Here is a 24,167-nt window from a genome sequence, read left to right on the forward strand (position 1 = left end):
AATTATAGTATCTGCTAAGATATTATAATGGCTACTCTCTTATGTTTTCAGTCAAGCATTCAGTCAGGCACATGTTAGTATAGTTTTTACAGTAGCCTTTCAGTGGAGGGAGATACGACCTACGTTTTCCCAGTGAACTGAGGTTCAGTTGGGGAAGCAGAAGGAAAGTGAGTGGGTGCTGAGCATTAATGTTTTTCTTCATAAATTTTATAGAATTAGGCACAATTCTTTAAAATCAGGTACATGTATAACTTTACAAAGGGAAGATTTAAAAAGTGGCACCAGTGATTATGTATTTTTGGGGGAAATTCTTTTTGACAAAGTGTTTTTAATGTGATATGGATTAGAAAGTATGAATAAGAAGAAGGAGAAAGCTGCTTTCTGAAATACCTATCGTTGCATTTTGGTGTATGTTTTATTGGTATGTGTGTGAGAACATAAAGTTTGGGAAGCAGTTTTACCATGTGCACTTCTTTCCCTCAAATAATATGCCTTTAACATTGAAGGTTCTAAAGATTTGCAGTGAAAAAACTGTTTTAACATCATTTAACCTTTTAGTCTTTTAGATTTAGATTTAGTCTTTTAGTGTCTTTTAGATTTGTTTGATAGAAACTCTCTGTGAAATACTAATCAGTTTTTCCCAAAGCATGAATTGTTTGACAAAAGTCGAAATATTTGTTTAAATACTTAAATATTTGACAAAAGTGAAAATACATGTTTAAATATAAGACTTTAGAATGTGTTAAATTTCAACAGAAAGGATGGATAATTTAATCCTGTTGGAGTAACTGAAGACAGTATTCTGAAGAAAGATTATGAGATAATCGGAGAAGGCAATGGCACCCCACTCCAGTACTCTTGCCAGGGACGGGGGAGCCTGGTGGGCTGCCATCTGTGGGGTTGCACAGAGTTGGACACAACTGAAGCGACTTAGTAGCAGCAGCAGCAGCATGAGATAATACTAAAATAAAGGTAAACGAGGGAAAATACTTGCATTAAATAGGTAACGCAGATATTACACAAAGAGTTCATATAAATTATTGAAAGAAAAACGCATTAAGACAAGCCTAGACGAGAAGGCCGAGCTAAAAAAAATACAGAAAAGCAGTATGTATGTCAGGCTTATAATAACTGTGTTTCTTTTAAAAATCTGCAACTCAGTGTTAGTAAGTTCTTAATTGAGACTTAATATGAAACTTTTTGCGCTGTAAATTGTTTATACTCTTTATCAAAAGTCATGGGTTGAGGTTGAAAAATAGAATATATAAATTTGCCTTCTTTGACTCAGTAAGCTTGTATTTTAAAATTTATTGTAAAGAAGAAGTTTAAGAGGGAAAAAAGGTAGTAGCATTATTTGTATTTTTAAAATTATTCACCCCCAAATGACTCATTGTATAGATAACACACAAATTGATGACGTGTGTCATAACGTGGACTCTGTTTGGAAGGAGCGTGTGAATCATCCATAAAGGAGACACTTTCTGAAGGGAGGCCCTTAGAGGCTGAGTGGTGGTCTGCTGCTGTGTCAGAGGAGAAACCTGAGGGGGCTCTGTTACGAGGATATATCTGTGACAGTTTTTATTTTACTTCACATCACAAACTCTGAAATAGATATGTAACCTTTATCGTTGTGACTTTGCAGAGAGACCATGCTCTTTAGGTTTTTCTCAAGTCTGATAATTAGGGCCAAGTTTCATAATAGAGGAGATAAGTTCCTAGAAGCAGTGGAGTTTGGCCTTTGTACTGCCAGCGTGAGTTGAATTAAGGCTTGTCAGATGTGACGTCTCTGCAGTACTGTGGTTCTCCCTTCTGTATGGTGTAAAGTGACTTAAACTTACGCCAGTTTTGAGAAATTTAATAAATTTTACTTAAACAAGGGAACATTTCACCTAAAAATGGGCACAATAAGGGACAGAAACAGTAGAGACCTAGTAGACACTGAAGATCAGTAAGAGATGGAAGGAATACACAGAAGAACTGTACAAAAAAAGATCTTAATGAATCGGCTAACTATGGTGGTGTGATTCTGGAGTGTGAAGTCAAGTGAGCCTCAGGGGTCACTGCTGTGAAGCTAATGGATGCAATAGAATTCTAGTTCAGCTCAGTCGCTTAGTCGTGTCTGACTCTTTGTGACCCTGTGGACTGCAGCATGCCAGGCCTCCCTCTCCATCACCAACTCCTGGAGCTTACTCAGACTCAGGTCCATTGAGTCAGTGATGCCATCCAACCATCTTATCCTCTGTCGTCCCCTTCTTCTCCTGCCCCCAAGCTTTCCCAACATCAGGGTCTTTTCCAATGAGTCAGTTCTTCGCATCAGCTCACCAAAGTATTGAAGTTTCAGCTTCAGCATCAGTCCTTCCAATGAATATTCAGGACCAATTTCCTTTAGGATGGACTGGTTGGATCTCCTTGCAGTCCAAGAGACTCTCAAGAGTCTTCTTCAATACCACAGTTCAAAAGCATCAATTCTTTTGTGCTCAGCTTTCTTTATAGTTCAACTCTCATATCCATACATGACTACTGGAAAAACTACAGCTTTGACTAGATGGACCTTTGTTGGCAAAGTAATGTCTCTGCTTTTTAATATGCTATCTAGGTTGGTCATAACTTTCCTTCCAAGGAGTAAGTGTCTTTTAATTTCATGGCTGCAATCACCATCTTCAGTGATTTTGGAGCCCCCCAAAATAAAGTCTGTCACTGTTTCTGTTTTTTCCCCATCTGTTTGCCATGAAGTGATGGGGCCAGATGCCATAATCTTAGTTTTCTGAATGTTGAGTTTTAAGCCAACTTTTTCACTCTCTTTCACTTTCATCAAGAGGCTCTTTAGTTCTTCTTTGCTTTCTACCATAAGGGTGGTGTCATCTGCATATCTGAGGTTATTGATATTTCTCTCGGCATTCTTGATTCCAGCTTGTGCTTCATCCAGCCCAGCATTTCTCATGATGTACTCTGCATACAAGTTAAATAAGCAGAGTGAAAATATCAGTCTGTTGTTCCATGTCCACTTCTAACTGTTGCTTCCTGACCTGCATACAGATTTCTCAGGAGGCAGGTAAAGTGGTCTGGTATTCCCATCTCTTCAAGAATTTTCCACAGTTTGTTATGATCCACACAGTCAAAGGCTTTGGCATAGTCAATAAAGGAGAAGTAGATGTTTTTCTGGAACTCTCTTCCTTTTTCTCTGATCCAGCAGATGTTGGCAATTTGATCCTTTGGTTTCTCTGCCTTTTCTAAATCCAGCTTGAACATCTGGAAGTTCACGGTTCATGTACTGTTGAAGCCTGGCTTGGAGAATTTTGAGCATTACTTTGGTAGCATGTGAGATGCGTGCAATTGTGCAGTAGTTTAAGCCTTCTTTGGCATTGCCTTTCTTTGGGATTGGAATTAAAACTGAACTTTTCCAGTAGTAGGATTTCCAGTAGAGCTATTCAAAACCCTGAAGAATGATGCTGTCAAATTGTTGCACTCAACATGTCAGCAGATTTGGAAGACCCAGCAGTGGCCACAGGACTGGAAAAGGTTGGGCCTCATCCCAATTCCCAAGAAGAGTAGTAAAGAATGTTCAGACCATTGGACAGTTGCACTCATCACCTATGCTAGTAAGGTCATGCTTAAAATCTTGCATGCTAGGCTTCAGCATTACCTGAATCAAGAACTTGCAGACGTCCGAGCTGGGTTTAGAAAAGTCAGAGGATCCAGAGACAAATTGCCATTCCCTGGATCATAGAGAAAGCAAAGGAATTCCAGAAAAACATCTACCTCTGTTTCATAGACCATGTTAAAGCCTTTGACTGTGTGGATCATAGAAATTGTGGAAAGCTCTTAAAGAGATGGGAATACCAGACCATCTTACTTGTCTCTTGAGAAACCTGTATTTGGGTCAAGAAATGGAACCATGTATGGAGCAACAGATTAGTTCAGGATTGAGAAAGGAGTATGACAGAGCTGTCTTCTGCTGTCATTCTGTTGATTTAACCTATATGCTGAGCACATCATGAGAAATGCCGGGCTGGATGAGTTACAAGCTGGAATCAAGGTAGGCCGGAGAAACATCAGCAACCTCAGATATGTGAATGATACCACTCTAATGGCAGAAAGCGAAGAGGAACTAAAGAGCCTCTTGATAAGTATGAAGGAGGAAAGTGAAAGCTCCAGCTTAAAACTAAATCTTAACAAAACTAATAATCATGGCATCCAGTCCCATTACTTCATGGCAAATAGAAGGGGAAAAGGTGGAAATAGTGACAGATTTCCTCTTCTTGGGTTCTAATATCACTGCAAATGGTAACTGTAGCCATGAAATCAGAAGATTATTTCTTCTTGGCAGGAAAGCTATGACAAACCTACAAAGTGTGTTGAGAAGCTGAGACATGACTGCCAACAAAGGCCCGTATGGTCACTGTGGTTTCCCCAGTGATCACTTATGGCTGTGAGAGCTGGACTGTAAAGGAGGCAGAGTGTCAGAAGAATTGATGGCTTCGAGCTGTGGTGCTGCAGAAGACTCCTGAATGTCCCTTATACAGCAAGGAGATCAAACCAGTCAATATTAAGGGAGATCAACTCTGAACACTGGTTGGAAGGACTGCCGCTGAAGCCTGAAGCTCCAGTATTTTGGCCACCCAATGTGAAGAGCTGATTCATTGGAAAAGTCTCTGATGCTGGGAAAGATTGAGGGAAGAAGGAGAAGAGGGCATCAGAGGATGAGATGGCTGGATGGCATCACTGACTCGATGGATATGAGTTTGAGTAAACTCCGGGAGTTGGTGATGGACAGGGAGGCCTGGCGTGCTGCAATTCATGGGGTTGCAAAGAGTTGGACACGACTGAGCGACTGAACTGAACTGAGAATAAACAGAGATTTGAAAAGAGAACAGATTCTGTGTCACTGCTTTCTATTCATTTTCTTAGTGGAAATTGTTGGACTGAACTTTCCAAAACTTAAATATCTAGTTGGATGGGTTTTACAAGAGATTGTTCATTCTATACTCTGATTTACTTTAATCAGACAAATGGATTAGAAGAAAGAAATTTCAGGTACATTTTTAATGGAAGATTTGTTCTTGGGAGAATAGAGGGGAAAAAGAATACATAAATTGTGATGGTGGGGTCCATAATAGGGGAGACTGTGAACCAAAGTCCACAGTTGCTAGGTGCCAGATTCTGTTCTAAGCCCTGCACTCACACTGACGTAATAATTACAGTGCACCGCTGACCACTAGCATGATCTCTGCTTCATAGAGCAGCTTGAGGCACAGCAAGGTTAAGCAGATGCATTGGTTTTGGGGGGCGTACTGCTTGAGAGCCCTGGAAATGTTCAAGACAACCTAGAGCTTGATTTTTTTTTTTTTTTTTTTTTGCTTCTCGGTGTTATGGAGAGACCAGTGTGATTGTGGCACTGTGAGTCAGTGGTCAAGAAGTGAGGAAAGTGGGTGGGGGCTGCTCTTCTCTGGATCCCGGAGGCCTTGGCTGGGATTTTGAAAATGTATCTGAAGTGTGTGAACATACATCTGTATTGGTAAGGTTTGGAGGATAGAAGAATGGTAACATGATATAACTTTATATTTTGAAAGAATCTAAGATATAGTTATGACGTCTGGAAAACAAACTGTGAGTATGTGTCTGTGTCTGTGGCGGGTGGCCATGGAGGATCCTGGGACACTGAGGGGCTTGATGGGAGATGATGGGGGTGTGGGGAGAAGGTGAACTGTGGGAGTAGTCAGTGGTGATCAGACAGGTGATGTGTTTTGTAGATAGAGCTAGCAGGTTGAGCTGACCCTTGAATGTAGGATATGAGGAGAGAGGCGCTGGGGATAGTTCTAGAACGTTAGCATTGAGCAGCTGGGTTCCATTACCGGGACTGTTTCAGGAGGGCAGTTTTACTGAGGGGAGGGGAAATGGGTAGAATCAGTGTTTCTTTTCTATGTTGACATTGAGATACCTGTTTGACAACCTAGTGGACATGTTAGATCACACTCTTAGGAGGTCATATGTGAGCTTGGAGCTGGGGAATATAACTTTGAGAGTCAAGTGAGTATATATGGACTGGATGAAATCATTTAGGGAGAAGTGAGTACACATAAAGGGGAGATGGAAAGACTGAACCTTTTAAGTCCTTTGGTGTGTGATACCTGCAAGAAGAATCTATAAAGGGTGTTGAGAAGTAGACAGTGAGGGAGGAGTGTGTGATGTTCAGAAATCAAGTGAGAAACGGGTTCAGGATGGGTAGAGGGGTCAGCTGTAGCTGCCAGGAAAAGGGAATAAGGTAAAACCTGGTAATTGACCTCTAGATTTGTCTTTGCTAAATCCTGTTGATCCTGCTGTGCAGTATAGCCCTAAAATTCAGACTGCCCTTTTATAATCCTGGCAATGAACACTGTTAATCAGGTTTTAATCACTTTTCTCCTGGACTGTTTTTTGAATTATTACTTTCCCTCCTGATTACAATACAAAATGCATGTTTATTATAGAAAATATACAGTGATTGAAACCCCGCTTCCCCAATTCCTTACTCCACCTTACCACCAGATAGTCACAGATAACCTTCCTTCCCCCATCCATTTCTATCTCTTCATACATGTATGCATATAATGCTTAACTTTTGCTTTTTAAAATAAACATGGTAGAACTAATTATCTAATGTTAGAGATTCTCTGAGAATGTGTATGAATGTGTGGCAGCATCCATCATGGTGGAGTAACCTTCTAATGGAACTCCCCACGTTTCCCCCAATTATATCTTAAATATATTAAAAAAAATCTCAAATAAAATATGAGAGTCCTGATGAATTTTCCAAAGATAAATTCTTCTCTAAGCCTTTAGTACATATAGCATAGTGATAAAAAACATGGACTCTGTTTTTGAGAGTAACCCATGCATATAGCAGGAAATGTGGAAAATAGGGAAAAAGTATATTATTTTATAGAATAATTGTTGTTATAATTTTCATCCATTTCTTGCTGATCTTTTTTTTTTTTTTTTTGGTTTGTCTAAATGTGCATGCACAACATTTTGTTTGTTACTAACAAGGATCACACTATGTTTTCTAGCCAGCATTTTTTCATAATTTATTCTCTCTTCTATACTTATATAATATTTTGGTCAAAGTATATAAGGAGTTTCATAATTCTGTTTGTTGTCAAATTGCTCTTCAAAAGGATTGTACCATTTGAAAGTATATTTATAAAGAATTTTGTTCTCTTTAAATTTTTAGGATAGACCACTTTCTTGTTGAACTCTTAAATGAAGTTCTACTTGGATACAAAGATGAGGACTAGATAACTTCTTGAGGTTCCTTCTAACCCCTAGGATGAAGATAATAACTAACATTTGTGTAGTGCTCTAAAGTTACAAAGTGAGTTCTCATACATCATCTCACTTGATCCTCACAACAGCCCTGTGAGGTAGGTAGGACAGGTATTGTTGTTCTCGTTTTAGAGATAAAAGAAACTGGTAGAGAGGTTAAGGATTTGGTCAGGTTTTATTTAAGTGTTTTAGCAGGGACTTGAATCCAGGTCATATGACTGCAATAATCACGTTCTTTTCACAAGATTTTATACAACTGCACATTTAGAATTGCTGTATGTCAGCTAGTAAAATGACATTTGTTCGGTACAGAAATAAACCTGTTGATAATATAAATACAGTGTCTTGCATTCCTTTTCCATGCCTCCTCCCCTGCCATTAAATGAATGACTCTCTTTTGATTAGGGGAAGGTAACTTAATTATATAGTTATATTAAACATCTACTGTTTTCCCCAACTTGTGGGGGGAGGGGGAAGTTACATTGTGTTTTTCATTCTGTGTGTGTGTGTGTTTGCGTGCGCATGCACTTGATGTAACTCAAAAGTATATCTCCATTACTTAGTCTCACACATGTAGCATAAAAGTCTTCAAGGAATAGATTACAGCTAGAACTTGAATCTTTTGGTTCTAGCATGATCCTAGAATTGCAAGCTTTTCAGGGTATTTACTCTTTTTTGTACTTCTTTAACCAAACTTGGGATTAATTAAGTACTCCAGGTGTAGCTGCTTACGATGTTCACAGAGGTACAGTGAGTGATAAGTGAGAGTGTGTGACAGTGGAGGGCAAACCAAGAAGAATCACAGCTAGTCTTCTCTTTGACCAGTTGCCTCATAAGGTAGAAGTTTGTAAACTGAATTGGGAGCTTGTTAGTGGCATTATCCTATTTTAGGAAACTGTCTCACAGTGTTTTCTGTACTGCCTTTAAACACTTAACATCACCAATGTTTAAAAAAATTTTTGTTTTGTTTCTTTTTTTCCTAGTTGTTGGTCTTGACGATATTATGGATGAAGGAGTTGTTAAAGAAAGTGGCAATGATACCATTGATGACGAAGAACTGATTTTACCTAACAGGAATTTGAGGGACAAAGTAGAAGAAAATTCAGTGAGATCACCAAGAAAATCACCTCGTTTAATGGCACAAGGTAACTCTACCAAAGAGACCTAGCTAGGAAATCAAATGAGGGACAGATGTGATCGAGTGTAAACTTGCTGAGCAGTGATAGTATTTTCTTGGTGTTTGCTAACCTGAGGCATTTTGATCATCAGTTTTGAGATTGTATCAATCTGTTGGTATGATTTAAAAAAAATTTTCGTTGAAATTACACGATTCAGAGAGTTGACTAGTATCTATGAGTTTCCAGTACTTGCCATCCTACTACTTTTTTCCCTTTTCTTAGAGAAAACTGGTTTTATTAATTATTGTTACTTTTTTGGTATTCCATGTCTCTTAAGTAACACGTGTATATTGCTACTTCTTGACTATTCTGATGATTGTATTTATTGATTTCTCATTCTGGATGGTGAATTTAGCACTCTTTTCTCCTCTTGTTCCCCCATGAAACAAAAGTATATTTTCTCATTTTTCTAATAGATAATTTCACAAGATCAGTAGGAATTACTTACGTTATTATGAGTCAGTATGCTGTTAGTGATGATCCTTTTAATAAACTGTTCTATACAACTTTGTCTTTCTGATTTAATAATTGATCATTTGCTTATTAGTTTACACGTTTGCACACACAGCTTTTAATGTACATATCAGTAATTACACCCTAACTACTCTGCCAGTGATCTGAATCGTTTCTGAATATATTTGTGCATATCAGGCATTCTGTCATTTTCATCTTGCTGAGGAAAGTGTCTTTGGGGACCTTCTGATCTGCTGCTATGTGCAGTGCTATGTTAGCCCTATGTAAGCTAGAGGTGTGGTTCTTGTCCACAGAGCTCCCTTTACTAGTCTTCTGAGGATTCTGTTCTGTATTGCAGTTCCTATTTACTTTTCTTTGGTTTAGCTCCTTCGTTGGCCTCTTCTAGTAGTTTTGTGAGGAAAAGGAGTATGTATATATATATATTTTTAAACCTTGTATGTTTGCAAATGTATTTATAATCTGCTCTCACATTGGAATCATAGTCTGATTAAACATAGAATTCAGGGTTGCAAATTGTTTTTCCTCAGAAACTTGAAAGTGATACTCTATTTTGAGTCTGGGAAAATCTCTTGAATTATTTCACTGATTATTTTCCCCTTTATTTTCTCAGCTCTTGTTTCCTGAAACTATTATTCAAGTATTAGATAGTAGGGACGGGCTCTTCTATTTTCTTCACTTATCCACCTCTATCTTCTTCCTCTTCTTACTGAATTTTTCTCATGTTTATCCATCAACTTTTTCATCAAATTCTGAGTGTTCTTTTTTTGTTTTGGGAATAATGTTTTTTGTAGCATTTTGCCGTTGTTTCACGCATGTGGTATTTTATGTTGTCTTTCATAAGGTACTTCGGTTCAATTCAGTTCAGTCGCTCAGTTGTGTCTGACTCTTTGTGACCCCGTGAATTGCAGCCAGGTCTCCCTGTCCATCACCAACTCCCGGAGTTGACTCAGACTCACATCCATCGAGTCAGTGATGCCATCCAGCCATCTCATCCTCTGTCGTCCCCTTCTCCTCCTGCCCCCAATCCTTCCCAGCATCAGAGTCTTTTCCAATGAGTCAGCTTTTCGCATCAGGTGACCAAAGTACTGGAGTTTCAGCTTCAGCATCATTCCTTCCAATGAATACCCAGGACTGATCTCCTTCAGAATGGACTGGTTGGATCTCCTTGCAGTCCAAGGGACTCTCAAGAGTCTTCTCCAACACCACAGTTCATAACCATCAATTCTTCGGCGCTCAGCCTTCTTCACAGTCCAACTCTCACATCCATACATGAACACTGGAAAAACCATAGCCTTGACTAGACGGACCTTTGTTGGCAAAGTAATGTCACTGCTTTTGAATATGCTATCTAGGTTGGTCATAACTTTTCTCCCAAGGAGTAAGTGTCTTTAAATTTCATGGCTGCAGTCACCATCTGCAGTGATTTTGGAGCCCCCCAAAATAAAGTCTGACACTGTTTCCACTGTTTCCCCATCTGTTTCCCATGAACTGATGGGACCAGATGCCATGATCTTCGTTTTCTGAACGTTGAGTTTTAAGCCAACTTTTTCACTCTCCTCTTTCACTTACCTCAAGAGGCTTTTGAGTTCCTCTTCACTTTCTGCCATAAGGGTGGTGTCATTTGCATATCTGAGGTTATTGATATTTCTCCCGGCAATCTTGATTCCAGCTTATGCTTCTTGCAGCCCAGGATTTCTCATGATGTACTCTGCATATAAGTTAAATAAGCAGGGTGACAAGATACAGCCTTGACATACTCCTTTTCCTATTTGGAACCAGTCTGTTATTCCATGTCCAGTTCTAACTGTTGCTTCCTGACCTGCATATAGGTTTCTTAAGAGGCAGGTCAGGTGGTCTGGTATGCCCATCTCTTTCAGAATTGTCCACAGTTTATTGTGATCCACACAGTCAAAGGCTTTGGCATAGTCAATAAAGCAGAAATAGATGTTTTTCTGGAACTCTTTTGCTTTTTCGATGATCTAGAGGATGTTGGCAAGTTGATCTCTGGTTCCTCTGCCTTTTCTAAAACCAGCTTGAACATATGGAAGTTCACGGTTCACGTATTGCTGAAGCCTGGCTTGGGGAATTTTGATCATTACTTTACTAGCGTGTGAGGTGAGTGCAATTGTGCAGTAGTTTGAGCATTCTTTGGCATTGCCTTTCTTTGGGATTGGAATGAAAACTGACCTTTTCCAATCCTGTGGCCACTGCTGAGTTTTCCCAATTTGCTGGCATATTGAGTCTGCACTTTTCACAGCATCATCTTTCAGGATTTGAAATAGCTCAACTGGAATTCCATCACCTCCACTAGCTTTGTTCGTAGTGATGCTTTCTAAGGCCCACTTGACTTCACATTCCAGGATGTCTGGCTCTAGGTCAGTGATCACACCATCGTGATTATCTGTGTCGTGAAGATCTTTTTTGTACAATTCTTCTGTGTATTCTTGCCGTCTCTTCTTAATATCTTCTGCTTCTGTTAGGTCCATACCATTTCTGTCCTTTATCGAGCCCATCTTTGCATGAAATGTTCCCTTGGTACTTCTCATTTTCTTGAAGAGATCTCTAGTCTTTCCCATTCTGTTGTTTTCCTCTATTTCTTTTCATTGATCGCTGAGGAAGGCTTTCTTATCTTCTTGCTATTCTTTGGAACTCTGCATTCAGATGCTTATATCTACTTAACAGTGTTTTAAACTTTTTAAAATTTCTTCTCCTTTTTCTTTTATTTTTTTGCTTCTGTTTTTCATGTTAAGAGACTTTCCTAAAATGTCTGATCATTGGTAGTTTGCTCAGTGTTTAATGTTTTGTTGACTGTGAGCATTCTCTATGTTAATCTGGCTGTGTAACTTTTTGGAAGAATCCCTGATATTAGAATTTAGATTGTTAGATTACTAGCATACATGGAAACCCTTTAGGGAAGCTGACGGGGGCATCTCAGCTTTCAGCACATAGAGATTCACATAATCTTAAAAATTTCAGTGTACTTTACAGCCACTCTTATTTGTGCTTAATGTTCCTTAGTCTTGAAACTGTTTTTATACTCCTTAAAGAGTAAGCCTCTGGTCTTGGATAAGAAACTGGGAAGAGCAGTTGCCCAGTAGATGGAACAGAGGAGAGGGAGCGTGGGGTCCAACTGCTTCTTAAATAGCTTGGCTTTCAATTCCTCATGTGAACTGCCTGCCTTCCTCCCTGTTTTAGGATCATCTGGGGTCACCAGTTCCTAAACCTTTGGAGATGCCAGTGGTGTTGGTTTGGCCAGCCCTGCCAGTTAGTGTTTGCCTTGGGGGGATTTTCTGCATCAGTGTTTGATCATCTTTGTTTGGCTTCCTAAATTGTCCCTGTTTACTCTTATTCTTCCTTTTCTTTTAGATTTGTAGTTTTGGATAGTTTTGATGTGGGGTTTAAGAAGTAAATTAACTGAGATGTATATATTTACTTATCTTTTCCTCACTTTTTTTTTTTAATTGGTTATTTGGTAGATATTTGTGACTTTGAGAAATGAAAGAATAGAATGAACATTACAGACAACGATAAATGTGTGGCCTATGTAGTCTGGCTTCAAACTAAGGCAGTTCATAGTTAGAGGAGATAGTTAAATTATCCTTTGCTAAGTAATCAATTACTAATGAAAAATAGCTTTTTGTTTAAATACCTTCACAGTTGTATGTGCTATTCATTTATCAACCACTTAGATAATGGGTTTTAAAAGTTTTTCATTTATTTCAGGGCAGATAAATATAGCAGAGTTATAAATTATTACAGACTGCTTTCAAAACTTTAAAAATCATCAAAGTATTGATAACAAATCATAAAAATTTTAGTTATTTAAAAATGTTCATGTATCTGAGCTTGAGTGGTTCATAATCCAGGAAGTAATTTTTTAAAGTTGTTGGGTACCTACCTGAAGACTAGATATTGTACCAAGTCTTGGGGGGATTAGGAAAGGTCTCTAAGGTTAGGATGACCATATAATTTATAATCCAAACGGGGACACTTGAGTGTCGTGACTGCAGGCATTTTCTAGGGAAGTTAGAGACGGAGGAGGACACATAACGCCTTCTGTAAGACAGTCACAGCTCAGGGTTAGTGATACGTGACAAATTAGGAGAATGTTCTAAATTGCATTGTAGGGTTTTGTGTTAAAAAGGAAAGAGGCTTTTTTAAATTGGTGACTTTTAGTTTTCCTGCAGAGTTGATTCAGAGGTATTGATATGCGTAGGCTTGGATATATAGCTCCTTATTTTGTATTTCAGTTTGTGGGTTGTTTTTCTGCTTAGTGAATTGTTATATTTTTTTCTTAGTGAATTATTTAGCTTTCTTTCCAATTTCTTTTCACATTGTGTTTCTGTTTTCCTTGGAGGATGTATCCAGTAAATTATTTTCATACTTTCCGCATTTTCCCTTCTGAAACATTTTCTTGGTTTCAGTCTTTTTAAATATAATTTCTTTTTTGGTTGATCTGTGTACTTCAGTGTATATTTGACTTCTTGGTATATTTAAACTAGTGAAAGAATAGATTGAATGCTAAAATGGAGATACAATGGAAGTACATTTATAAGGGCATTAGAATTCCTTTGAGGCTGTAATGAAACTCATGCAGATCCTATTGTGATAGATGGTTTAGTTTAGATTTAATTGCACTTGAATTTATTTGGTTTTATATATTTAAAGGTATTTAATATTTAAAACTGTATGATAACCTTGTTTGAAATGGGTAGTAATATAAAGGATCTTAATTAATTTTAGTCTCAGCTTATTTTTATAAAAAGGAAACTTGATAAAAAATATTTGTCTTATTGTAAAGTATAATATCAGTCTGAATTTTATAGAGGTTTTTTTCCTGCCTCGGAATTGATAGAACTTTGCTAATTATAAAATTTAACATATCTAAAATATGGTCCATCACGAGTAGATATTTAGTACATTTTCATTGAAATGGGAAAATGAATTTTATAGCTCAGAATAAATTGCACTGAAATAAAAATAAAAACACATGACAACATAACTAAGTTATTTTTATTTATTTTTTTCCCTTGTGATAGAACAAGTAAGAAATTTGCGACAAAGCACTATTGCCAAGCGTTCAAATGCAGCACCTTTAAATAGCACAAAAAAGGCATCTGGGAAGACTGTGTCTGCCCCTAAAGTAGGCATGAAACAACCAGAAAGGTGTCAGATTAAAGAAGAAGCTGGTACATCACCGAAATCAGAACACCAAAAAGAGAGCAGAAAGAGCAACCGACACAGTGGACAGGTTGAAGCAGCAGTTTCATCTTGTCTTGAAATGAAGGATGAAGCTGGATTAGATTCTGAGCAGAAGTGTAATAATCAGGGAGAAGCAAATGTGCCATCTCATGAGTTAAATTCTCCACTCCTTTCAGAGACTTGTATTAATATTGAAAAAAAGAAAAGTGAAACTCTGGAATGTAAAACCAAGTCTGTTAGCCCATTATTTAAGTTTTCAGATAAAGAAGAAGATGAACGAAACGATTCCATTTCAGGTAAAATGGATGAGACTATTGTTGAAGAAATGAAGGCGGAAGAAGTTGAACAAGAATCAAAGGTGACAGTTAAATTACCCCACAAAGATGACAATGTCATTAAGGAACCTGCATCTTGTGATGCTTTCTCTGGCAGTTCTGCTTGTACAAACCCAAACAAGACAGAAAAGAACTTTGTCAGTTTGTCTGGTTCTGTGGATAAAGTAAATGAATGTAGTTTGGAATTGCAGGATAGCATGGAAGTTGCTGTTAAAGCTAAGAACTCCCCTCTATTTCAAAGAAATGAAATAGAAATGGCTTATTGTAAAGGTACAGAGTCTAATGATAAGCAATTGGAGGGCACCAGATTTAATAAATCAAACTTGGAGGTGGTTAATACTGGTGCTTTTGAACCAGAAAGTAATACTTTAGAAAATGCTATTTGTGATGCACCTGACCAAAATTCAGAACAGTTGAATATTGTTGAAGATATTAAAATGGAGTTTCATGAAACAGCAACCCTTCAGGATGATAGAGATAGTCAGTCAAGTAGTGTTTCTTCTTTAGAATCAAAAAACATAAAATCGAAACATAAAAAACCTGTAATTCATCCTAAGCAAACCTTGACCACAGATACTCAGAAAAAAGTTGCTACAGCAAAGCATGAATTAATGCATAACAAAACTAAAGCTAATGTCAAAAGTGTGAAGCGGAATGCTGATGAATCAGAATCTAAGCAGAATTTTCATAGGCCAGTCAAAGTGAGAAAAAAACAAGTTGATAAGGATTCAAAGATTCAGAGTTGCATTTCTGGGGTTAAATCTGTGAAAAATCAAACTCATTCTATATTCAAAAAAACATCACAGGATCAAAATTTAGTACAGATTTCCAAACCCTTAACTCATTCTATGAGTGATAAACCTCATGGTCACCCTAGTTGCTCTAAAGAACCTCACCATTTTGTACAAACTGGACACTCATTGCAGGCCAGTCAGAAACAGTGCCATAAGCCCCAGCAGCCGACCCTAGCCGTGAGAACCAATAGTCATGCGAAGGAAGAGCTGGAGCATGCAGGTGGTGGAGAACATTTAAAGGAAGAAGAAAAATTGAAATTAAAAAAACCTGAGAAGAATCTACAACCCCGCCAAAGAAGAAGCAGCAAAAGTTTTTCTTTGGATGAGCCACCGTTGTTCATTCCAGACAACATAGCTACTGTAAAAAGGGAAGGCTTAGATCATAGCTCTTCATTCGAATGCAAATATATCTGGACTCCCAGCAAGCAGTGTGGGTTTTGCAAAAAACCACATGGCAACAGGTGTGTGTGTGTGTGTGTGTATGTATGTATGTGATATGTATATTAAAGAGAAATTGCTATTTTTTAGAGTGAGATTAGTGGGAGAACTTTTTATAGAAAGATGATTTAATATGCAAAGACTTTTGCAAAAACAAAACCCCCCCCCTCAGTCCTGGATGATAGAAAGATGGAGCCACTGTTCAGTATTCTAGAACACTTTAAAATACATAGTCTGACCAAAAACTGATATATATGGAATTGTTTTGTCATTGTAATCAGTTAGACTGTAACTTAGTCATTGCATCTTAAAAAAAAATCAGAAAAATCTTATAGTGCTTTGGGCCTGTAAGTTATATGTTATTTTGTTTGGCTTGAAAAGAATTAGTAATAAAATGTGAAGGGCATAATGGAGATTTTATATATATATACACACATACACTTTTGTTTGTTTATTTTTAATGAAGCAGTTACTCTGACTTAATACTGCTACTTTATAACTATCAAACTTGACTTTAGAATGAAATTTGATAGCTAAAACAACTATTAAATTACCCAGGGGAATTTTGTATGTAACATGGGATGGAGTGAAACATATATTTTGTTTTTTGCTATTTTAGTGATTTGGATTTTCTGTGAATTCTTCTCTTTTAGGAGGTGATTTTATAGTGCTGCCCTTGACATTCTTTCCACAGGACTCAGTGTTACCCCTAGTTTTATGACACTGCCATCCTCTCCACTTCCCCTCTGCCCCCTCCCCACCCCCCCTGTATTTTTTATTTGCTAGCTTTTTCAGAAAAAGAGAACAAGAGATGAAGTGGAGTTTTCAGCTACAAGATTATCCTGTTCAAGTGTTGAGATTGCTGTTGGAACTTCTAACAACATTGATATAATAAAAGAACATTATAACTTACACACTGTAATATTATCTTTACTCATGAAAGTGAATGTTAGTATGAAAATGAAACTCTTTAGGGAGGGACAGTTTAGTGCAGTGTGCTGTACTACATTATTTGGTGTGGAAGATGGTGGTTGGGAGTTGCTGGGGCTGTTCTGTAAAAAATAACTTTTACATCAAGTTCCTTCATTTGTGATTCAGCCTGTAGCCTATTTTTAGTGTCAGCGGTTACTTTATAACAGCATATTCCCAGTTTTTAAAACTTCTGACTTATTTGAATATAGTGCTACATTTGCCCTCACTTTTGTGCTCTTTATGCTTTTTTGTTTGCTTGTTTAAAATGCCTTATTAAAATATTCTAAAGTGGGCTTAAGAGAATTAAGGGCTGGATGGTCCTTATGTATTTTAGAAGACCTTGTTTCTTTGCAAGCATCTTCTAAAAATGATCACACTGACGTGTTGTCAGAGTAATCAGATAGAAGCCTTAAAGTGAATGAGTTTCTGCATGAAACTTTGGCCTAGAGTTGGAAGCCATGGTATAAAGTAGCTTTTTTGAGATAACTTCTGTTATGATGGCCTGGTCCTCAGGAGTTTGCCCAGGCTTTTGAATGAAGACTGTCACTTCACCAACATCAGTTATTTTCCTAATACGAAGATTTAGTGTTAAGTCTCATTGTTCTTTTACCTAAAGCTGCCTTTTGGATCTACCCTATAAAACCTAGAATTTCTTTGTCTCCATCTGGAAAATGACCTAATATTCTAATATTAGATGTGTAGGGATTTTGAGTTTACCCTATGTAATTGAAATGAATATTATAATATTGGAAAATCAATTTTGGAAGCAACATTTCTCATTACTTCAATTATGTGAATAAAAAAGCTTAAGTTGTTGATTGTTTTTTTCTTTACATGTTAATTAGCCTTCACTACTTTGATGCGTTCTGCTTGTATACACTGAGGTTACTCAAAAAAATGCAACCGCCATGCAGCATGTAATTTTCCTAGTTTAATCCATGTTAAGTACATGAATTTATTAGGAAGGACATATGTGGAAATAATTTTCATCCATTTCTTTCATCTCATGTACTAGCTACATTCAGTAAAAACTATTTGTTAATGTGACTTTTTTTTTAGCACTTGTGATATATTTATTCCTATAAACGTTATTTTATTACTTCAGCATTTTATATATAATACAACTGAGGTTAGCTTCATGTTTATGCTTCCATTTGGAAATTATATTTTTAAATACAGATTTGTTCATTGCGTGGCCAAATGTAATATTTGACCTTAAGAAACTTCTGTACATGTCCTAAAGGCAGTAAGCATCGACTGCCTTACGGTTTACGCTTCATCCTGTTTCAGCTTCCATTTATTTTCCGGATTCTCCTTACAGCTAAGGCATATTCATTATTGTAAAAACCAGACTATTTAATCGTTTTTTTTAAAGTTACCTTTAAACTTCTTTTTAAACATAAACTAGTTGGCATTTTGGAAGGAAGAACTCTTAGTCTTTTCACAATACCTATGTTGTAGTTTCTAGTATTCCCTCCCTCTCCAAGTGACATTTGCATCTTCAGTTTGTATTACACTTTCTTGTCCAGTTTTAAAAGATTAGTTCATTGGATGAAATTTAGAAACAAAAAAGTCTACTTAGCATAATTGAGTCATAGCTTTAAGCAAGAAACCTTTTTCTTAAAAATGGAAATTTTCTCTTAGTGATTCTGGTTTTTCTCAGGAGTTTACAGGTTTGATAGATAAATATTTTTCTCTGCAGATTAGATTGTTAGTGACAACAACAATAATTTAGTGTTTATGTGGAAATCATTTTATCCTAGGGAAGAGTGAGTACATGTACATTCACAGTAATACAGTCTCAATTACTTTTATATCTAGAACATGATGGCTCATCTTAAAATATCTCTCTCTGTGACTTTTTAAGAACAGGAATTCTCAACGTTGCCTTTGTGGTTTGCTCTGAAGAAACATGGAAATTTTCTAAGAATATGTTTTAATTTGTGCCAAAAAGATTAGAATTAGGATTACATTTTAAACTGTTTAAATTATAATAGAATTTAAAATTTTGTGTATGAACATATAACAGTAGTAGAACACAACAGATATTTTTAAAGTTTTCCATTTAACTGATTTCATGCTGACTTGGTCCAATTAATTCAGAGCTAAACTTCACATGTTAATTGTTTTTGGTGAAATATTTAACACCCAGGTTATAGTCTTCTTTGAGTGATTTTGCCTGTTGGTGATGAGAATTTCAAGGACAGAGCAGAAAGTAGGAGAGTATGTTCACTATTTGATCCATACTCCATTTTTAAGCCATGAGAAATATGAAAAGGGAAGACAATGTATCTTCTCTTTTTTGAAAAGCCATTTAAAAATATATATATGGTTATAAAGTTTGTAATACTGCTAATTATTTCCTTTTTTGAAATTCTCCGGTTTCATTTTCAAGTCAATTACATTTTCCCTTAGGACATGGTAATAATATTCATCAGTGTAATTTTTTGGTTTTTCAGAATTATATTTTAAGTATATTACTTACATAAAATATAAATCATTAAGATTACATCTGTGGTTGGCACTATAGTTTTGAGATTTGTTTTTCAGAGCTTCTCAAGTTCGAGGAGGTATTTCCAGAATAAACTTGGGGTATGGTGATATAGTGAATGCTTTCTACATAATAAAGTGACTCTTCCCTGGTCAAATAAAGATTTGAAATTTCCTAATATGTGCTTTATAGTTTGTTAGTTAGGTTTGGATTTGGGACAAAAGCATAGCCATGGTCATAGTTGAAACTATTCCAGGCTTGCTTTGAAGAAATTGTTAATATAGCTGTGATGGGGAACACATTAGCTTTCCTTCAGTATTTCAAAAGAATCAACCTAGGTAGTTATTTTCAAGAAATGGGAGTTCTTACAACTTTGCAGTCTGAAATAGAAGAACTTTTCTATTTTTTAAGCTTTGTATTTTTCTGTTGGCTGTATGATCTGTATCAATGAAACATGCAATAGACCTATCTAAAATCTTCCACGCCTAGAAACCATTTCTATCTTGCAGACAAATACCACATTGTTAGAAAGTTTTCTCATTAGGGCTATGAATCCAAAATATTCTGTATTTTTACTTAAAGCATGAGTTTTGTTTTTTTAATTTGTGTTTTTCAATGATTTTTTTTTTAATGAACCATGGAAGAAATGGTGACTTAACCCTAAAAAGCTAGCATAAGTATCACCACTTCAAGAATGGTGAATTACAGACATGAAAAAACAAAGTTTCCTTAGTGCACAGCAGTGGTTGGTCCACAATATAGACAAGGGCACACGAGATGGAAGAGTGGAGTGGTCTGCAGTCAGGGACTTGATTTCAAGATATCCTGCAAGGTTTGAAACTCAGGCTCTGAATTTTATAGTCTCTGAGTTAAAATAGGACCTCTGATTATATTTAGAGAGAGTAGGCTATATCACCCAGTATATTACCTTTAGCATCTTACTGGACAATATTTTAAAAGGAGTTTACACTGGCATCTGTTGCCACCAACTGCTTTATTTTACCATTTCAGTTTGTACTCGTGGATTATGGTTTAATATGCAAGTCTACTGTGTTTCAAGTGTCTGTAATTATATGTTTGTAGGGCTTTTGTACGGAGAAGGCAGTGGCACTCCACTCTAGTACTCTTGCCTGGAAAATCCCATGGACAGAGGAGCCTGGTAGGCTGCAGTCCATGAGGTCACCAAGAGTCAGACACGACTGAGCGACTTCACTTTGACTTTTCACTTTAATGCATTGGAGAAAGAAATGGCAACCCACTCCAGTATTCTTGCCTGGAGAATCTCAGGGATGGGGGAGCCTGGTGGGCTGCCGTCTATGGGGTCACACACGACTGAAGCGACTTAGCAGCAGCAGCAGCAGGGCTTTTGTAAATAGGCATTTGATCTAATATAACCTCTTCTATGATTAATTAAGTACAGTAACAAAGTTTTGTCATTGGTGGTGGCACTATTCTTATCAAAATCAGCACAAAGTTTTTAGATCATTAAAGAACGTATTTAAATTCTCCTAAATCTTTCAGATATACCATGAATTACTAACCTGAAGAAGAAAAAAAGAAAATTAGTTAAACATAATTAAGCTTTTGTCATTTTCTTAACAGTGGGTTGAAAAGTATGTGAAAAAGATAATTTCACCTTCAAATTGCTGTTTATGCATCTGTTTTGCTATTTTATTCTAAAGTAATTCCAAATATTCTAAGTTAAAAAAGCGAACTTTTTAGAGTGGTAAATATGCCCTTAGTCTTTAATTGGCTAGTGAAATTATTTGTTAGATAAAATGCAGTAAAGAGGAACTACAAGGAGACTGTTTGGAAATTAAAGAAAACTCAGCCTGAAGAGTAATATCTTCATGTTGATAGTTGGTCATTATTTGGGAAAACAGGTTTATTATCTGAGGTACAAGGTCAAGTAGTAAGCTCACACTCAAAAGTATGTAAAAAATTCTTAAGCTAAATCAGTCTGACATGATGAACCAGAATATTTTGAGCTCTAAGAATAGTTACATAGTTAAGGTGGTTAATAAGGAACAGTCAGTGAGGCTCAATTAGTTTTTGAGTTGCATTTTTGTTGCATCTGGTTTTTCTTTTTGTCACTTAAATTAGTTGGGTAAGTGACTCCAATTTTATGTATAAATTCAGGTCTATGTGGTAAATGTAACTTGGATAGGTTGAATGTCAAAGCTTATCACTCTTCTCAGTGGAGAAATACCCTTATTCTGTATGTTAATTATTCCATACAGTATGCAGACAGACCAGTTGCCCTTTGTTTTTATCTTTATGTGCTCCACCAACCTTCCCCCCTACCTCCCCCCCAGTATTTTCTCACTTACATTAGAGGGGAAATACTGACTTCTTTAAAAAGTTTCATTTTCATACAATATTCTTTTCTTGGAGAACTTGGACACTGTTGAACTGATAGAATGTGTAAGGACAGAAAACATGCACAATACCACAATACAAAAAATTCAGTTTAGGCTCACTTGGCATTGGTTTTTTAGAAAATGTATCAAATCAGAGTGTTCTTTTTTCTTTCCAGGTTTATGGTTGGCTGTGGGAGATGTGATGACTGGTTTCATGGTGATTGTGTTGGGTTAAGTCTTTCTCAAGCACAGCAAATGGGAGAGGAAGACAAAGAATATGTGTGTGTAAAATGTTGTGCTGAAGAAGATAAAAAGACTGAAATAGCTGATCCAGATATTTTGAGAAACCAGGCTAAAGTTGAAATCCATAGTGAAGATAAAGCAATGGAATATGAAAAGCTTGGGTTACCAAAGCACACTACAACAAATGATAAAACCAAGTATGTAGATGATACAGTGAAGCACAAGGTCAAAATTTTAAAACGGGTGAGCTCATTACGCATTCTTTTTATTTAAGAACTTGTGTAGACTGAGAATTTGAAATTTTTTAGATTTCACTGTAGTGTACATTTTCACATTTATTTTTCCACAAAAATGAAGGTTTGCTTAAAATGTTTTGTTAGTTTTGGTGAAACCAGTTAGTGACATCTTCGAAATATGCAGATTTATTCCTTAAGTCTTTGGTATTTGGATTTTCAGTGGTAGAATGTGTATGTGATCTTGTGGGGCTAGATATAAATTGTGCTTACTGAGAAGTTTTTCTAAAAAGCTTTTCAGTCCATAAATATCTGTGAATCCTTAAAACCACATTTGGAATTATTATTTTCAAGTGCAAGAGTTCTCTCTGTAAGGAAATGTAATCTTCATTCTTTTGATTTTTGTTCCCAGTATTTGCTTGGAAGCCTTACTTCATAATTTCTCCCTTATAATGTTGTGCCTTAAAAAGTTAGTTTCCCCTCATCTTTCATTTTCAACTACTGTATTTTCTAAAGAGGGAGAGGGTGGGAAGATTTGGGAGAATGGCAATGAAACATGTAAAATATCATGTAGGAAACAGAGTTGCCAGTCCAGGTTCGATGCACGATGCTGGATGCTTGGGGCTGGTGCACTGGGACGGCCCAGAGGGATGGTATGGGGAGGGAGGAGGGAGGAGGGTTCAGGATGGGGAACACATGTATACCTGTGGCGGATTCGTTTTGATATTTGGCAAAACTAATACAATTATGTAAAGTTTAAAATTAGAAAAAAAAAAAGTTTTAAGATATTTAGTCAATTACAGGAGAAGTGTATAAAGGACACAGCCTTTTATTTAATTAAGTTTTATTTTCCTTGTCTACCTTTTTTATACTATGATTTTTTAAATCATTGGTTATTCTTGTAGGTGGCTCTAGGGAGGAAACACTGGTAACAAACATATATGGATGGTCAAATATAATAATTCCAAGATACAGTGAACACAAGTTATAGAGTTGGAAGGAGCCTTGGAAATTTTTTAGTCTGACCATTCAGATTAAAGAACATAGGCATGTTTTCTCTAAAACTTTATTACTTACAAATGCAGTTTTTCCAGACATTCCTTATGTGACAAATCTGGATTAAATTCCAGTTTGCCAAATCCTTGTGGCATCCAACATTTTCTGTCTACCAAGACTTTCTCAGAATTAGATTATGTCCTCCTAATATTTACTATTTTTCTGTTGATTTGATTAGCACCAAAGTAATGGATAATATAGAACTGAGTGCTGTCGCAGATGGTTCATAGCAAGCCTTTGGGAAGGTTCTTTTAATGTTTAATCATCATTTCTTGGGTACAGTTTCTTGGCCACTCAGAAATATAACATTGTTTTGTCATAGAAAACCTCCATCTTGTCTAAAAAGACATTATAAAGCATTAACACTGAGTGTTTTAAGAACCCTCTAGCCAGTCTTACCAGATACGGAATTGAGGTTAGTCTGATTTCATAAGTAAATACATGAATGAAGTGATTACTGCTTCCTTTTCTTTTTCATGTTGAATTGTTGAATCTTCTTTGAACTACTCTGAGTTTAGTTTATGGAATATGCTTTTAAAAGATCACTTCTTATGATTTTATATTGAACTATTTATTGAGTTCCTATTGTGTGCCAAGCATGATACCAGATTTGAGTATGTATCACTGATTGAAATATGTTCCTGCTCTCAACTCTAGTTGGAGAGGTAGAAAATAAGTAAATAAAAAAGAGGATTCCCTGTCCAGAGAAAATCAGTGTTTTTTTTTGTATATATTGTCTTCCTAAAAACTATGATTTTATTGCTATACATAATGTTCTTATTAATATGATATTACTTGTTTCCAAGGGTCTCCAAATTCTGGTTTCATTTGTAGTTCTTTGTGGGTTATAATTGTAGCTACACTGAACATTTGATACTTTTATAGGTAAATATGACTTTGTTCTAGATAGTAGTAAAGAAAAATATAGATAATTGATATCTTTATAATTTCTCCCTGCCATTCTTTTTTTTTCATATCCACATGCGACAAACGGAAATCTTATATTTAATTTTCTTTCTAGTACAATTATTGGGAATATAATCTCAGTGTTTTTAGGTTCCCTTTTATAGACTACTGTGTGTTCTGCAG

At 36.4% G+C, this 24,167-nt stretch overlaps 1 protein-coding gene across 13 annotated transcripts in view; it reads left to right on the plus strand.

Annotated features, from left to right (window-relative positions):
- Positions 1-24,167, plus strand: part of PHF3 (PHD finger protein 3) — a 207,395-nt gene that overhangs the window by 49,303 nt on the left and 133,925 nt on the right. For 9 of the 13 annotated variants that reach the window (XR_011568363.1, XM_070795656.1, XM_070795657.1 and 6 more), the window contains 3 exons: positions 8,286-8,447; positions 13,994-15,746; positions 21,723-22,032. Coding sequence is in view for 12 of the 13 variants with exons in the window: in XM_070795656.1 (XP_070651757.1) it covers positions 8,286-8,447; positions 13,994-15,746; positions 21,723-22,032 (2,225 nt within the window). In the remaining variant the exon portion in view is untranslated. Of the gene's footprint in view, positions 1-7,210; positions 7,401-8,285; positions 8,448-13,993; positions 15,747-16,509; positions 17,509-21,722; positions 22,033-24,167 lie in introns of those variants that run through there. The other 4 variants (XM_070795658.1, XM_070795659.1, XM_070795667.1 and 1 more) reach the window with 4 other exon arrangements.

Source organism: Bos indicus, chromosome 9 (genome assembly GCF_029378745.1).
Source record: "Bos indicus isolate NIAB-ARS_2022 breed Sahiwal x Tharparkar chromosome 9, NIAB-ARS_B.indTharparkar_mat_pri_1.0, whole genome shotgun sequence".
In the NCBI taxonomy this organism is placed as follows: domain Eukaryota; kingdom Metazoa; phylum Chordata; class Mammalia; order Artiodactyla; family Bovidae; genus Bos; species Bos indicus.